Below are 18,670 nucleotides of genomic sequence, written 5' to 3' on the forward strand. Positions count from 1 at the left end.
CAAGATCTGCCACATTTTGGGAAACATTTTTAGTAACAATTACTCAGAAATAACTAACAACACTATGCGCACAAACAAGCATAAAATAATGACATTTTAGAGACAATAGTTCGCCTAGTGAGCATGATATGATTTCTTATAGAGGGCTACATGTTAATTCAGGCCTTGATATCTGATTTAAAGATTTATTTTTAAACAGTGGAAATCGTAGAGATGTTTCTTTCAATGTTTTCATAATGGAAGTTGAAAAACCTAGTAATTTCTGTGACAAGTGTGGGTGTGAGCTGCAGAGTTAATGAGTGTTGTGTCCAAGATCTATCATATCATGGCAAATATTTTTCCTCTCATTCAAAAATGATTAATAACACTATGTGTTCAAATAAGTGTAATATAAGGGCATTTAAAGACAGCAACAGTTTGCCGAGTGACCATCATAATACTTTTCAAATTGTGGAAAGCTACACATTAACTCAGACCTTGATATCTCATTCAGTAGTAATTGTAGGGATGTTTCTTTCAATGTTTTGATGATGAAAGTCGAAAAACCTGGTAATTTCTGTGACAAGTGTGGGTGTGTGCTGCAGAGTTAATGAGTGTTATGTCTAAGATCTATCATATCATGGCAAATATTTTTCTTAATTGTCATTCATAAACAAATACCATTAATTAATAACACTATGTGCTCAAATAAGTGTAATATAATGGCATTTTAGAGACAGCAACATTTGCCTAGTGACCATCATACTACTTTTCAAATTGTGGGAAGCTACACATTAACTGAGACCTTGATATCTGATTCAGAGATGTAGTCTTATACAGTGGAAATCGTAGGGATGCTTCTTTCTATGTTTTCATAATGAAAGTTGAAAAACCTGTGACAAGTGTGGGTGTGTGCTGCTGAGTTAATGAGTGTTGTGACCAAGATCTGTCATATTTTGGAAAACACGTTTTTGCGCTCAGAAAAACATAAAAGAATTACATTGTTTTGAGAGAAACCCATTCGCTTATTCACCATCATCGTACAGTCCAAGTGAGTAGCCTTCAGTCGAACATTTTACAATATGCAAAATACTACCTTGAGTGTGTAACCTTCCAGACGTTACAGTGTAATTATGTTAATTTTATTATGTGTAATTAATTCAGGAATTTAACGTCATGATATTTATTTTGGTATGTAATTGTATTATAATTCATGTTTAATCATTTGCTCACTATCATTTCATTACTTTGTAACTACGACTTGTAAACGAGGGCTGAATATCCTAATATTCACTTAGATTCTTGCGACATTAGTTTAAAATTAACTTGCAGTAGATTTCCTCTATCTTGCCACATCACCGAGGAAGAAGGAAGGACAAATTTAGACACCAAGTTCTGGGAAAAGCGAGCACGTGTTCACGCGTCCTAACGTAAGCTACCGTATTTCGACCAGAATTATTCAAACTGATCACCGCCTATATTTTCAAAGGAGCGTCATGTTGCCATGGATACTGAGTGAAAGGACTAATAGAAGAACAGTTGATATCATGGTTAAGACCCGTCAACTCTAATATCTGGAGTGGGGAGAGACGTGTCATCTGATTGGACCACGTGTAGCGACCTGTAATTAGCGCCAGAGTAGGTTATAAAAGGGCGTGTTGGAGCTCTTGGATTCATCTTCTACGGATCTTCTACGGATCTTCTACGAGACTTCTACGTGATTCTGATCGATATTATTCTACATTATTCTACTTGATTCTCTACTTGATTCTTCGTCTCGATACTTAGAAATTCTGAATGAGGGGTGTATAGCCACTCTCATCAGGAAGTACGTACAGCTCGGCTACGAGACCGGTTTGAACCAGTCTAAATCAATAGGTAGTATTAATCTAGATAGAAATGAAACTTCAGAGAACATTTTCAGTAAAGTTGGAAGGATTCTTAATTGAGTATCCTCTCCATATAACCCAAGGTGGTTCTTCTAACTATGACTTAGGGCTTATCTCCAATATATGGGATAAAGCATAATAGGGAGTGTTAGTTTTGAAGTCATCTTCCAATTAGTGGTGGGTGCAATTTGCAAGGCAGGAATGGTACTTAGCTGCAGATGAAGAGATCTCAAAGACGACCGGTGATGTTCCAGCTACAAGGATGGAAGCTTTCCAAGGACCAGCAGAACAAGACTACATGGTGAGCAAGCGAGTTAAAGATATTGCAAGTTTTCGCGAAGTAGAGTCATTCAATTTTTTTTGTTAAATTCATTTTCTATTTTAAATTCAGTTCTCGTTAAACCGTCGTCATTTATATTAAAGATAATAAATAATATTTTTCTAGTTCACTTTAATCAATCTGCCTTAATTAGCCTTTTGATTTCTAATTCTCCTGCTTAATGATTAGTGCACTATCACCCCACCCCTGTGATAAGAGTCCGTCCAAGCTTGATTATAAATTTTTATCTTTAAGTCCTCAACTTAAAGATTGGCGCCCTTAGCTTGAATGGTTGCATTTCTCGTTCGATGATTGTTCTCAGAGAGGGGAAGTCACAAGTGCACATATTTGTGTATTCGTATGTATTCTTTTGATAGTATTTCTTCGATGTTATGTGTTTATGGGCTTATTATTGCATTTTCTTTCTCACATTATGATAAAATGTATCGTATCAGCAATATAGGAATTACACGCGACGACGGAGAGTGACCACTATACGCGTGACGTCACAACTGTTGGTAACAGGCCTCTATTTATCAAGATGGCCGTGACTAGGTCGAAACTAGTCCCTAATTTAAACTATTTACATTTTGTATTGAAAAGGTGGACCCAAATATTACATTAATTTACTCTATTCCTTCTGCTTCACGATGCCAAACAGCGTAGAGGGTGCCAAGTCATATTTTTTTGCCGTCTGTGACAAAGGTATTTGGCTATCCCTTTCAACATCACAAATGATGTTGATCTTTTGTCGAAGAGTCAGCTTCTTACGTTTAGCGGCCATAATGAACGTAGTCCGCCGTAACTCGCAGTACAGCACTTGCCACAGACACAAATGTAACTCGTAGCACAGCTTGCAACACAGGAACAAAAACAGTGAATGAAGCTGCAGATATTCTTCAGTCTGCGCGCTCCGCGTGATTCCTAAGCAGCAATTGGTGCTGCGAGACAGAAATGCCTAGCCGGTGTAACAGCACTGCGGCTATAGGTTAAGGCAGCTGACTTCACTAGAGACATAACTATTTAACTATCGTTAGTGAAGATTCTCCTTTTTCAGATAATGACTGGACATAGGATATATAATTTCATTATGTGTTTATTCATACATTTTAAAAATTATTATTATTATTATTATTATTATTATTATTATTATTATTATTATTATTATTATTATTATTATTATTATTATTATTATTGACTGCCGTTATTGCGGATGCTGAAAAATATGACGGTAGAAATGTCGCAGGCTTGATGTACGATATGAAGTTAATCAATTTTATGGATATTTTAAGGTTAACTAGCGACCCACCCCGACTAAAACGGCCCTAACTCCCGAACCGTTCATGCAAATTACGTACTTTAAAGACTATTTTAATCCTTAATGAGTCCTAGAGATTATACACTTCATTTGGATGTAAAATTTGGGGGAAATCTCTATTTTTTAATTTATTTATTTATTTATTTATTTATTTATTTATTTATTTATTTATTTATTTATTTATTTATTTATTTTAAAGGTTTTTTACCACCTACTATGAACTAAAATCGCTCTGTTGGTCAAATGGTTGGAGATAGGTGTATGCCTTCCTGGACTTTTTTTATAGAGCTTGAACAGCTCTACATTTCATAGGCTTACACTAGGAGTGTATTGATGACGGTTCAGGCAGTGTAAGCCACTTTCTACTTATTTCGTAATTTTTTCTAGAACACATTTTCATTTTGTTCAATATCCATAGCCTTTTCAGTTTCTAATTGCTTTTAATCTTCTGAAATATATCTTTCATTGTAAATCACGTGAAATTTGCAAGAGACCCTCCACCTAAATGTTTATATTTCGTGAAGTTACTTGTGTCTCGCAGCATGTACGCGTAAGTCATTCATGCCTTTAGGCCGTACAGCTAGTCTCGCCGGAAACTGCACTTCGCTCCCATACAGCCGTCATTCCGGTACTGTCTACAGTTCAGTGGACATGACTAACAAACAGCATCTAGCATGATAGTGACTGCTGCTTGCCGATAACAGTGATTTCCAAAAACTGCACAAATTTATCATGGTTCCACACACCGCTAAAGGAGCGCTTTAATTTAACACATTAACTTTGGACTGAGATTATGTGAAAACGGAAGTTAATTAACATTACAAACAAGTTTAGAAAAAAGTAACTTATCGCAAATTTTCGTTACAACTGGTCGTAATTTATGTGAAATATATTCCTTAAAATCAGACCTTTCCTTATATTGGGGTTCATTAGAAGGGGGTTTAAATAACATTGTGCTTATGGCAATTTGGCTGGGCCTTACAAAAATCTTCGTTAAAATTGGGAATACCTTAAAAGCAGGCACGTTAAAACGGGGTTATACTGTATTTATAGTCTCCTGTCTTTGATGTTGCTGCCAGCATTGCAGGAAGTGTATTCGTGATTCCCAGTTTCTTGAAGCTCTTTTCAATCACCTTTGAAAAAGTCGTGCAATGTCCACTCACAAACGAGTTCCACATGTGGTTTCCAAATCCTGCCTGTTGGGAGTAAGTTCGTGCACACTTTCTGCCCTCCAGCACTGATAGAGTTTTCGCACTTTGTCCTTGAATAGTTTATTTATTAAAACATCCAAGGGTTGATGTACTGATGTCAATCCACCAGGAATCACTACTGAATCGGTTTTCATGGTTTCCAATCATTTCTTAGTGTCTTCCATCAGGTGGCCATGAAAACTGTCCAACACAAAGAGGGCCAGGCATTGAAGGAGAGACCCTTCTTGATTTTCCCAAAACATTCATATCCAGTCTTGTTTGAATGACGTGTCAATCCACCCTTTCTCTTGGATGTGAACGTTGATGCTAACGGAAATTTTACTTTCATCATTGCTATTTGTTTCAAAACAACGTAAGGTGCAGCTTTATGCTATCAGCTGTTGCACCTGACGTGACAGTACATTGAATAGCACATGATAAATACATTATGTAACAAGTATGACTTTCACACAACTGAAACTTCTTCAAACCAAATCTAGAATGACACTTATTTGGCATATATACTGTATATAAACACCACAATTCTTCATCCCTATCATTGATTCATCAACACACATAAATTGTTCTGGCACATAATGATGTTTGAACTTCGTATTCATGTGATCCATAAAAGGCCTAACTTTGTACCAAGGGTCAAATCCAGCTTGGCCACGTCGAATGGGCTCATTAGAATTTAAATGAAGAAATCTGCTTATAAGTTCAAAGGCACGGTCCTGGAGAAGTAATGTATTTTTTGTGATGGTGTTTGGTTCCAATAATGTTATTCCTTCTAATTGTGAGTCGCATATTCAAACACAGTGAAATAAAAATTTTCAAGATTGTAACAGTCACATCCTTTCACTTTTTATACCTACTGTGAGGGTGGTTGGTTAAGCAACACTAGCCTGCAAAAAAAACTTTTTTTGTGCGGTAAAAACGAAAATAGGTGGGTTTTTATTAATTTCTTAATGCAGAATTCGAGAAAACAATTGGTTTTGGCATATCACGTCTGGTTTAGTGGCAATTTTACAAAATATTATTTTGTTCTTACGTAAAATTTTTGATACTTAGTATTGATTAAATTAATATAAATTTCAGTTTGCAAAACGTAATCATATTTTGCATGCTTTGAAAACACATAAATGCTGCTTTGTAAGCAAGTAGATGGTTTGTATTATATTTTTAATGTATATTGAAATTCGTGAAACTGAAGCATAAAACGCCTATTTAGTTTCGGCTGTACAGTTGCTTTTAAATTAATATAACTGTACCTTGAATAAAAATTACATGGTTAATCATACATAGTTTTGTTACTTACATTATATCCAGGTTAGATTCACACCTCCATCTTTTCCCGTTTTCCGTGGAATTTCCGGGTTTTTGAAGTTCTTGAATGATCTCTAGAAGGGTCGTCTCGTGCAATCGACCAGCAGTAATCAGCCATCATATTCACATCCCAACGTCCCTGATAGCGTCGTTCTGCATCTTTGAGATCCTGGTGAAATGTTTCACCTTGTTCTTCACTGACAGTTCCTAAATTTGGAGGGAAATAATCCAGATGCGAAGCTAAGAAATGGAGTTTAAGGTTCATATTACAACCGAGTTCCTTAAACTTTACCAACATTTTCCTTACAATTTCTTTGTATTGAGGGTCCTTAATATTGCCAAGGAATTTAGTCACTACATCTTTGAATGCGTTCCATGCCTCTTTCTCAATTTTGGTCATCGTGTCTGTGAAATTTTTATCCTTCATCAGTTTATGAATCTGTGGTCCATCAAATACGCCTTCTTTGATTTTTTCATCTGATAATGGGGGAAATTTAGTGGATAAATATTGGAAGCATAGGCTACTTTTATCTAATGCCTTGACATACAGTTTCATCAATCCTAATTTGATGTGCAAGGGTTAAAGTAGAATTTTTTCACGGTCAATAAGACTTACATTCAAGAAATTTTTGGATCCTGGTTGTAGTTGTTTCCGTTCTGGCCAATCCACTGTATCCCAATGTTTATCCCGTGCCCTGCTCTCCCATTCGCATAGGAAACAGGGAAATTTTATATATCCTTTTTGTTGTCCCAGCAACAATCCAATGATCTTCAAATCACCGCAAATTTGCCACCCATGCTCATGATATGTAAATTTTTCAAGCACCAACTTTAAGGTCTCGTATGTTTCATACATTTTTGTGGAGTGTGCAAGTGGACGGATGCCAGAACATTTGTATTATGAAGCAAAACAGCCTCTAAACTTATTTTGGAAGAGTCAATAAAAACACACCAGTTACTAAGATCATACTCTTTCCCTCCCAATTGACGTAGAAGATTTGAAACATCCATACAAAATACAAGTTCATCTTCTTGAGTATAATACTTTCGGGCTGTTATCTTTGAAAGGAAACTGCTTTATCTGTTTATTCAAGTGGTCTAAGATGAAAGACAAACTCTCAACTGTCTTATTTTCAATCCTACATACCTTGCGGTCAATTGCGTATCTGAGGGAGTTTGTTATGAATTTACCAGGAAACCCCCAACTACAAAATGAATATTTAGACAGCAATAAACCTATAATAAAATGCAAACAATAACAAATCAAATCACATAATTGTTTTCTAAAAATAGTTGCGCGAGAACATCTCTCAACATTACATCTTACAAATTCATGCAGATACTAAAAAACCGAATTGCGTCAAAAATAGACGTGATAGGAAAAAAAAATAGCATCATTTTCGGAATCAGGACAGCGATTTCCATAAGAATTACATATTTTCTCTTTTACCGCAAAATCATGTTGGCTAGTGTAATCTGTGTGTTCGGAGAGGAATTTTGAGGCATACTTGTTAGTTTCCTTCACTAACATTGACCAAACTTATGTTGTGAAGAACAAGTAGAAATACTCAGTAGGCATTGCATTGTTACCTGGAGTATTTTGTGGGCCAGGATTTCCCACTAGAAAGTCATGTGAGGCAACTTGTGGAGGAGTTATAACTCTGGACCATCTGCTGGTGGCAGGTAGTTGAGCACTGTCATCATCACTTTCACTATCGGTATCAAAAGATATTTCTCTAATATTTCCTTGTTCACCATCTTCATTGCTCACAAAATCACCTATGTTTTTAGAATCAGAACCATCACTTTTGTCCAGCCAAACACACAGTTTTTCAGCCAACGAACTTCTATGAGCCATGTTATAACCCATGTGGGTGTATGAACTTATGTTATCATAAATGTTATTACGGCTATGCTACATACAAGCTAACTAAAACAAAAATATTGTAGACGTAAATTACATCAACAACAAAGGTGCGCTTTAACTCCCTAATACATATAATTACAGCCTCAAAATAAGAGTGGTAGCGATAACAAGTACAGCACGATGTGTTTTGATTCGTATAGCAGTGTGCCGCTCATTTGTTTCCAAGGAAACTATACAAGGATGAAAATGAGTAAGAAACATCTGTAAACTTCTAGGATCACAAGGCAAGACATGTCACGCCATCCGTTTGTGGAACAATTCTACTAAATTAAGAAATAAAAATGCATGGAAAAATTGACTCTGCCACTAAAGAAATAGGCAAACAGAGGATTCATCGATGCTTGCTGGTTCTAGGGCTAAGAATGCCTTAGAGTACATTACTCCACCAGCTTGCTGTTTCATAATTTCTCCGTGTCACCTCATCATAGTTCTAGACTTTCATTTTGAAAGTGCATCAGTAACATATGGGATACTAGCAGAGAAATATTGATCTCACCACAATCTCACACGTTTGTTGGGCTTCAGAAGAAAATATTGGTAGGGACATCTGATTCACCTGGTATAGCTGAATACTCATGCCACTCTTTACTAAATTAATTTCAATAGTTCAGCAGTGTGTAAATGGTTGTTTTAATCCTTAAATGCACAACATTTTTTGACTGCCTTCATTAGTGTGTTCATTTATTATTTAGCTTCCATTTACTGTATTTTGAAATGTAGCTTGACTAAAATGAATACCTTTTAATCAGTGCTTTCAGTTTTAGAGTGTAAAATACTGTGGTTTGTTACTTCATCCCTTCATCCCAAGAATAGAGAAGCTAAATGAAAAATTTTAATGAGCTAGAAATGTTAAAAATTTTAGTGCTATGTTGTCTTTACAGGAATATGCAGCCAATAACAATGAACGGAATATGTTGGACCAATATATAAAGAGCTTCAGTTCAGGATCACTAAATGACCACAAAGAAGGATCTCGATACTGGATTAAAGATATCGGGCCCGTTATTGAAACGTGAGTAATTCGAAATTATAATGAAAATAATACCTATAATAACTTTATTATCATTCAAAAGTAGATTATTGCTTCTGACAGTTTTTATAGGAAAAAATAAATATAAGATTACTTGTAATATTCAATAATCATCTTTATTTTGCTTCATATTAAGGCAGATATGAAAAAATATGAAACTGAGCTCGATAGCTGCAGTCGCTTAAGTGAGGGCAGTATCCAGTATTCGGGAGATAGTGCGTTCGAACTCCACTGTCGGCAGCCCTGAAAATGGTTTTCCGTGGTTTCCCATTTTCACACCAGGCAAATGCTGAGGCTGTACCTTAATTAAGTCCACGGTTGCTTCCTTCCCATTCCTAGCCCCTTCCTGTCCCATCGTCGCCATAAGACCTGTCTGTGTTGGAGCGACGTAAAGCAACTTGTAAAAAAAGAAAATATGAAGACTACTGTATTTTACTAATGTTATTTTCTGTATATAAGAGAAGGTGTATGGTCACTCAAATATAGTGAGTTATATTTGAACCACCTGCGTTTTGCCGATGACATTGTGCGCATAAGTAAAAATCTAGAAGAGCTAGAAAACATGATCCAAGAATTAAAAACTGCCTCTGCTAAGATTGTTTTGGAAATGAACATTGGTAAAATGAAAATACTAAGCCCAGACAGTCAACTGCTTAAAATGGGAAACCAATATATAGAAGCTGTTGATGTGTACATCTATCTTGGACACAAGATAAAACTTGGAAAAGACAATCAACGTGCAGAAATTCCTTGCAGAATAGGTATGAGTTGGATAGCATTCTGAAAACTAAGATTCATCTTGACCAACAAGAATGTTCCAATTAACCTGAAGACCAAGGTTTATAATATATGCATGCTGCCAGTTACTACTTACAGTCTGGAGACGATGACCCTGACTAAGGCAAGTGCTTGCAAGCTTCAGCGAACACAACGAGCCATGGAGCGACAGATTCTAGGGATCACTCTTAGGGATAAGATCCGTTCAGAGGACATCAGGAGAAGAACGAATGTAACAGACATCTTGGAAAGAGTAGCAAGACTAAGATGGCAATGGGTAGGGCACATAGCTCGACAAGACTACAACAGGCTACAAGAGGCATTGGAAGACCCCAGAAGAGATGGCTCGATGACATAAAACTGTTGACTGAAACACGCTGGTTCCAAGTGGCTCAAGACCGAAGACGATGGAAGCTTATGGAAGAGGCCTACATCCAGCAGTGGATTGAAATAGGCTAGAAAATAATAATAATAATAATAATAATAATAATAATAATAATAATAATAATAATAATAATAATAATAATAATGATAATCCAATGGCAACCACAAGGAATACATACAGACTAAAGATCAACAGCCATAAATTTGCACCCAAGAATCCATCTGAGAAAAGCTTGAAACTCGAAAACTCATGGACACAAGAAAAACGGCAGGCCCATAGTGAAAGGATGAGGAAGTTTTGGGAAGATAAGAAGAACAAGAAGATGAAGAATACCAGTGCTATTTAATGGTTCCACGTGCTCCTTAAGGGGCTAAACGAATATATAATAATAATAATAATAATAATAATAATAATAATAATAATAATAAGAAGAAGAAGAAGAAGAAGAAGAAGAAGAAGAAGAAGAAGAAAAATGTGCATAGTCACTCAAAGAAAAAATGAGCGCATCCTTGCATTCAGTATTTTATCAGACTTAATTTTAATGAATATCAAAATATAATTCACCTCCCATATAGAAATGAACCCTACGGATACCCACAGCAAACATTATATCTAAATGTTCAATTGTTTCTAAGAAAAGTGTATCACCATGCAAATGTCTGTACGGTTTGGATCACATAGCATTCAGGAGATAGTGGGTTCGAACCCTATTGTCAGCACCCCTGAAGATGGTTTTCCATGGTTTCCCATTTTCACACCAGGCAAATGCTTGAGCTGTACCTTATTTATTATTTTATTTGTAAATAAAAATGCTATTTGTTCGCGGCGTCGACCCATGTGGATCTTTTGCCCCTACAGCACCATATTGTATGAACCTGTGTGTAATTGGAATGGCGGTAGTGTGGAATGTTGTCTGTGAGGAAAGGAAGATTAAGGACATCACAAACACCCAGTCCCCAGGCCAGGGATATTAATCATTACAATTAAAAACTCCTGACCCGGCCGGGAATCGAACCCGGGGCTGCCGAGTGACAGGCGGACGCTTTGCCCCCTACACCGCGGAGCCAGGCAAGAGCTGTACCTTACTTAAGGCCACAGTCGCTTCCTCCCACTGCTAGCCCTCTCTTATTCCATCATCCCCATATGACCTATCTGTGTTGGTGTGACATAATGCATGTTATAAGTGTATGTGTGAAGAACTTTTACAATATCATGCTCTCATTCTTTGTATGAGCGGCTGTACAGTCCTTCTGAAACTCCACGATATAATTAGATTATTTGACTACGTATTGTGGATGCAAGGAAGACAGCCTTCCAAGTAAATTAAATATAAATTCAAAAATAAATTGAATGTTATGATTGTTAAAGTTAATTATTGTGGGTCAAGTCTGTTAATTCGGGAATCCAATTGACATGGTAGGCATTACCTTAGCCAAACCTGTAAATGTGCTTTTGAGGCTTCTAAGTTGCAATGGACAAACTTGTACAATTAAATAAAAGAACACAAGAAGTTTTAATAAACTAAATGCTTCCTCATACTTTAAAGAAGTACAGAACTGCTCATATTTACTATAGAGAATCTACTCATCCCTCTTCTGAAGGTTTCCCAGGTACAGAAATAAATTAACAGGTTACAAGACAGCTCCAGTAAAGTAACAATGACAAAATAAATTCTACAAATTGTCTCTCTGCGGAGGTTATGAGACAGCTAATATGCACATACTGTACCTGTGATCAAGGACAAGCACATACACATCTCTTTATAATGGATAAGTAACACCCCATCACATCTTCTTTTCAAATTGACCTTATGAGAAATCATATTTTGAGGAGATGCCACACAAATTTTGGAGAAATACAACTCCATGAAATAGTATGAGTAATATTCTCTATTTTCTTTATGAAGATAGGTTATTTGCATAATACAACTCCCTGCACTTTATCTTTCTAGCATTATCCTGGCTGTGACAGAAGGGATTATTCTCTTACTGAACACTTCTTTGTCTTCGGTAGTCATGATTACTGTTTTAAGAGGAAGTACATCTGGGGAACCATTCTCTATTAACACTAATCAGAAATGAAAACGGAAGAGGTAAAAAAAAAAGACAAGGGCACAAAGGGCATGAAAATTAAATACTCTGTAGACCTTGCGAACCTAATACAGTCAGGCTCAGAAAAGAACACGAGTTAACCAAGGGAGGTCGTATTGGAAAGATAAAAGCAAGGAACCTGACGGAAGTAATTAATAGCAATGCCAGACTCAAGTAAGGGAACCGTGGTCGCCAACCCACGCTTAAAAGTTCAGAGCCCCTGGTCCCCCTTTCAGTCGCCTCTTATGATAGGCAGGGGACACCATGGATGTATTCTACTGCCTCACCCACAGAGGGATCTTGTCCTTTGTATCGTGCCAGGCTATTGACTGTTAGTGTCTTATGAATTAACATTACAATAAAAAATAGCTATTACATACATATAATTTATTGACGATTGTCATGAAATAATAAAAGATTAGATATTAATAAATAAAAAATAATCAGTAATAGAAGATGTTATATAGTAAGTTTTTGTAAGAGAGGTAAATTATGTTGACAACTGATATAATAAAATGAATGGTTCACTACATTGACGGTGCTCACTTTTGACTTGCATGGAGTGAGCGTTTGTGATAAGCACAGTGATTGTTCTTCATTTGGTGCAAGTTAAAGAGTCTGCTTTGATCATTTTGTTAACTCAGACTATGACCACTTTGTGAGATATAACTCCTGTAGATCTTCCTATTCAGGGGTAGATTATTTTCTTACCACCCAAGGGTAAATTGTTCTCTTGTGGACAGGATTTTCCATTAGTAGCTAATATTGTGCATGCAAACTACAGTAGATGTAGTGTGGCAATGATTTTAATAATGTTGTGCTTTCCCTAATCTCAGAGTGGGGTGGGTTCCTCGTTTGTATGGCTGATATCTATATCCGTGAGAGTATGTTAAACAGTCTATCTAAATTGACAAAACTAACTGTACTGTATATTCTTATTGCAACAATTCTGAATTACTGGGTTCTTATTAAAAATCTGGTTCAGACAACTGCTGCTGGGACTTCTGAATCCTTAGAACTTAAAGTAATAATAAGAAGCATTCATTTTAATTGTGTTTTGTTACAAAGCATTGTGACTGGATCAATTTGGAATCTATCTTCCCAGTTTCTCAACAATTTAATCCTGCAGGACCAATGATTATTTTGTCAGGATGATCAACAGCATACAGTTAATTTCAGTTTTGAAGGATAAATAGAAATTGTTTGAATATGGCCTTGATTTTAATTTATTTTCAGAGATTTTTAAATAGGCATATGTTTCTGTGGATATAAAACTGTACAGAATCGAGGAATTAAAAAAAGAAACTGAATCTGACTTGAAAGACGTTAAGAAAATCATAAATTCATAATTTCATGTGAAAAGAATTTTAAAACATACATTGTCAATTATCCTGTTTAATCTACAGTTGCACAAAATCATAAGAAACTCAAACATAAGTCCAAATGGAACAATATTTATCAGAACAAGGCAATATCTGGCTTATGCCTGTGTGTTCTGTTACCTGGATGATCTGTGAACATATTGAAGAAACAGTTCACTCTACTACAGAAAGTAGCATTAACAGCAAAGCTGGGTATAAATCAAGAGAAAACAAAGTATATGAAGATCTTGAGAAATACAGACACTGAATGACCCTAAGCAGTTAATGATTTGTACTTTGAAGAAGTTAAACTTTATTACATACTTAAGATGTATGTTCAAATCTAGGGCAGTTTCAGGGTCTTGGAGGGGCGTGCCAATCTAAGTGATGAGCCCAAATTTCACGTCTGGGCGAAACTCTGCAAATGCACACGGGCTAACCACCCAAAAGCTGCTTCTGTTCCCAAGATTTCTCGGGCAGTGCGTAAAACATCAGGATAGGAATGATTAAACCAGTAGTAGTGACATTATCATCCTCCTTTCCCCTTATCTAGCTCCTGCCGAATCGGGGTATTTATGGCATTTCTCCACCTTCCTCTCTCCCATCCACCATTCCTCTTCCATAATTTTTTCCGAGTCCATGTTTTTTCTTTTTTTACTTCTCTTTATTTAATCGGTCTACGTTGTTCTAGGTCTCCCTCTCGCTCTCTTTTCCTTGAACTTCATTTCCGTCATCTGTTTTGGTATTCTTTCCTCTACCATCCTCTTTACATATCCAAACCATCGTAGTTTACTCCTATCAATTCTCTCATTTAAGCTTTCCATTCTGACCTCCTTTCTCACATCTTCGTTTCTCAGTCTGTCTTTCCTCGTCTTTCCTGTCATACTTCGTAGGTATTTCATTTCACTGGAATGAATTCTATTCTCCACCCTACTTATCATTGTCCAGGTCTCGGCCACATAGGTCAATATAGGTGCATAATACATTTTGTACATTATCTCTATACTGCACCTTTCCTGTCCTTAAATCTGGCTAACTCAGAGGGGTGGTTGAGCGCGTGGTGATGTCCGAAAATGGCTGAAAGAATAAATACTCTTATACTAATTAGTATATGGACAGGAGATATGGAGGCATATCTTGAAATGAGAAATATATATAAGGGATAGAATGGATTTATTGGTCCAAAAACATAAATATGGTCCATACTAATTGAAAATCAAGATAAACTTAGTAAACTCGACCCCCAAAATCGGTCGTACAACTGTGACTCGCACTTGAAACGAAATACATAACAAAATATAAAAATCTAAAAGGAAAAGTGAGCAACGACCCGAAAATAAAGTTACAAATTATATTTGCATGTGGATTCGATCTGTGTTGCGTAATAATGATGAAGTACCAAATAATAATGAAGTACCAAAGTCCATTTGCCCTTGGGCATCAATTTCAACCGTTCATGTAATGTTGAGGAAATACTAATACACTAGTACAAAATAATTATCTAAATTTACACTCCGACATAATAGGATACACATAATAAAACACATTGGTACAGGGTGGTTCCCCAACATTATCTTAAAAATAAAACACTGATTCTACTATATGAGTCTGCACTCATATGCATATTGGACCAGACAGAACTGGGTCACCAGCAAATTAGCTATCGAGCTAATAATCCCGTAATTAAACAACACAAGACACATAATAACAAGCAGATACTTGCACATAAATAGCACAAACCTGTGGACAAAAATATATACTGTACCAGGAACAATTAGGCATGAGGTTTGTCAACGGGGTTTCGGGTTCTTATGAAGCAGTACAGAGAGGTATGTGCGGAATGATGGTATATTTTTCTTTAATAACATTTATTCTTTCTATTGAACTCGAAAGGTTAATTCCCTATCATTTTTCTTGATAATGATTTCTATATTGAAAATGGCTAGTTATCGAAAGTAAAGTATTTATCATGCACATAGGCTTGTCAAAATGATGAACTTTTCTCCAAGTCTTTAGAATTATTCCTAAATGAAAATAAATTGTATCTTAACTCTTATACGCTCAGCGAGCCGATCTATCGGTTCGAGTGGTATTGCTTAAAACACTCAACGTACCGATCTATCAGCTCTGTGTTTGGATGATTTTATTAGTACCTTAATGGACTCCCAGATGTCAGGAAATGACAGCAATAGTAGCTTTTGGATTTAGTTTACACTTTTCTTGCGAGATAGAGACACTAAGCTCATCTGTTTGGAACAAATGAAGTTATCAAACCGCATATGTTTACTGCATGGCGAGTTGAAGTGTGCTGCTTGCGGTATAGTCTCCTTTAAGCTTCAAAATACTTGTTTTCCTTCGTTTTATTGTTTCCATTTTAATAGTAATTTATTGTTTATTATATTTTGTTTATATATTGAACATTTATTGGTGTTCTCAAGTGAAGTTTAGTTTAACATTTCGCGTTATTTGATTTTTGTGCCACAAGTAGGCCTAATTTTTTTAAATGGCTGGGTCAAGTTCTAGGCTAAATAATTCCAGTGTTTTGGATTATTTAGATGGTTTAGATGATGACAGTGACTTTATAGCCGATTGTGATTAGGATTTTAGTCCGATTCATTAGATGAATGGTCAGCGTTGAGGCCTTTGGTTCAGAGGGCACGGGTTTGATTTCCGGCCGGGTCGGGGATTTTAATCGCCTTTGATTAATTCTTCTGACACTGGGACTGGGTGTTTGTGTTTTACCAACACTTTCCTCTTCATATTCAGACAACACACTACACTACAAACAACCACAGAAACACGCTTATAGTGATTACATGCCTCCATACAGGATTGGTGTCAGCAAGGGCATCCGACCATAAAACAGAGCCATATCCACATGTGCGACACAGTTCACACCCGCAACCCCACAGGTGTGGAAAAATCTGTAGATAAAGAAGAAGAGTGATTCGGATTTTACTGGTAGTGATAACAGGAGAATATCTTCCAAAACACAAATGCTGACCCCGGAAGGTACGTGTACATTTCTTTATGTCAAATGCTATAACTCACGACTAAATAAGAATACAAAAAACAAAGTTATATCATGTTATACAGAATTACATGCTCTTATTTTCAGAAAGACTGAACAACGATATAACTAAAGAACAGATTACTTTTTTAGTATTTGAAAACCAATTTTTATTTTTTGAAATATATTTTCTAATTCTCAATTTTTTTGTAGTAAAATATGCCATGAACAAATTAGGATTTTTTTCCTAAAACTATATTGAATAGTGTACTATTGTGATTTTTAAAAATTTTGTATCTGGCGATTTCTTTATACAACATTTTTTTTCATTTTAACATGCACAATCATGAAAAATGGTCTGAGTATTTTGGGCTTGACTGGTGAAAATAGCCTGAGAGCAAAAGGGTTAGGGTAATGAATTCTTCTGATAATGTCTCTCTTGAAATAAGTTCATTTAGTGAATGGAAAATAAAATATTTTATCACTTGAATTCTGTTTTTGAGTTTATAGCATTTGAAACGCAAATCTATGCTTATAGTTTACCTAAATTTAACACTGAGATTCGCAAAATTGTGAAAGTAGAAAATAAAGTTTTTCTTGTAAAGTTCAGTCTTGACCTTTAAACAGTTGCATTAGACCGAATGATTCTAGTTTAAGTTTATAGTGTTCGTCGAGCTACCCACGCCAAAATCACTGATTTTACTGTTCCACAAATGAAAAGTTAGTCTGGTGGAACCACAAAGTTTTTAAAGCACTTATATCCCCTGTATTACTGGAACACTGGACTGGATTGGAGAACGTGTAGTTCAGGGAGCTACACGTTGAGTTCCCTGTAGTCGGATGTTGTGATGTCCACCTTGGTACCACGTTTGATTCTCTCGTCAAACCATGGTCCGATGTCCCAGGCACTTTTACAGCTGCATTATCTTCTGAGCACCACACTCTCACCACAGGACTGGGGAAAAGCAGATCGTATCACTTACTCTTCCATGACTTCGACAGACCAACCAGCAGAAGAATAAGTTTGAGCGATATCAACAGAACCGTCCCGCGCCTAAAACTATTCCTACCTTGGATACCTCACGGACAATCATCAACCTGACCAACCGTTGCCTGTCAGAGGCAGAAACCTCTCCACTGGCTAAAGGAGGAAACTTTGCGGTTACCGCTCCTTCAATTCCCATAGAGGAGATTGTCGCGAATATCGAAGCTGCTATTCGCAATTTACCATCTGACCAGGCAGAAGAAATCCACCACGAAGTCTGACAGATACTGAGAAAGTCACCAGCACCGAAGAGCAACCTCACGGCTCAAGAGAGGAAGGCCATCAAAACTCTGAACATGGACGAGAGTGTACTCAGTCTTCCCGCGGATAAAGGGAATGCCACTGTCATCATGGCTACTAATGATTACACTGCGAAGATGTCGGAGATTTTGGACCCAGAGACCTACTGCAGACAGTAGATCCAACCAATCGGGTTCTTTGTAACACCAACAGCCTTATTAAGGCCTCTTCATTGCCAGGCAGTGTGAAGAGGGAAATATCCAGAAGGGAAGCTCTACCTCTGAGGCTATATGGCTTACCCAAGATACACAAGGACAATGTACCTCTATGACCCATCGTGAGTGCTATTGGATCACCGAACTACGATATTGCTAAACATCTGGCCACCTTACTACAACCCTACATTGGTGGCACACAGTCGTACGTCAGAGATTTGGGCCACTTCGTAGAAAAGCTGAATAACATCCAGTTAGAAGCTGAAGACCTGCTTGTCAGCTTTGACATGGTCTCATTCTTACCTAAGGTACCTGTGAATGAGGCCCTGGACCACATCACTCAGATTTTTCCCGAGGACATTACCAACTTGTTCAAGCACTGCCTCACGACAAGCTATTTCCTGTGGAATGGCAATTTCTATGAACAAGTGGACGGCATCGCCATGGGGAGTCCTCTTGAGTCCAGTGATAGCAAATTTCTATATGGAAAAGTTTGAAGAAACAGCACTTGAGACCGACCACTGAAACCTAAGGTGTGGCTGCGCTTCGTAGATGACACCTTTGTGATC

At 36.8% G+C, this 18,670-nt stretch overlaps 1 protein-coding gene across 3 annotated transcripts in view; it reads left to right on the plus strand.

Annotated features, from left to right (window-relative positions):
* Nucleotides 1-18,670, plus strand: part of DppIII (dipeptidyl peptidase 3) — a 200,010-nt gene that overhangs the window by 46,724 nt on the left and 134,616 nt on the right. For all 3 annotated transcript variants that reach the window (XM_068228838.1, XM_067152443.2, XM_068228837.1), the window contains exon 7: nt 8,830-8,960. In XM_068228838.1, the coding sequence (XP_068084939.1) occupies nt 8,830-8,960 (131 nt within the window). The remainder of the gene's footprint in view (nt 1-8,829; nt 8,961-18,670) is intronic.

The sequence above is a fragment of the Anabrus simplex genome, chromosome 8 (assembly GCF_040414725.1).
Source record: "Anabrus simplex isolate iqAnaSimp1 chromosome 8, ASM4041472v1, whole genome shotgun sequence".
NCBI classification, from domain to species: domain Eukaryota; kingdom Metazoa; phylum Arthropoda; class Insecta; order Orthoptera; family Tettigoniidae; genus Anabrus; species Anabrus simplex.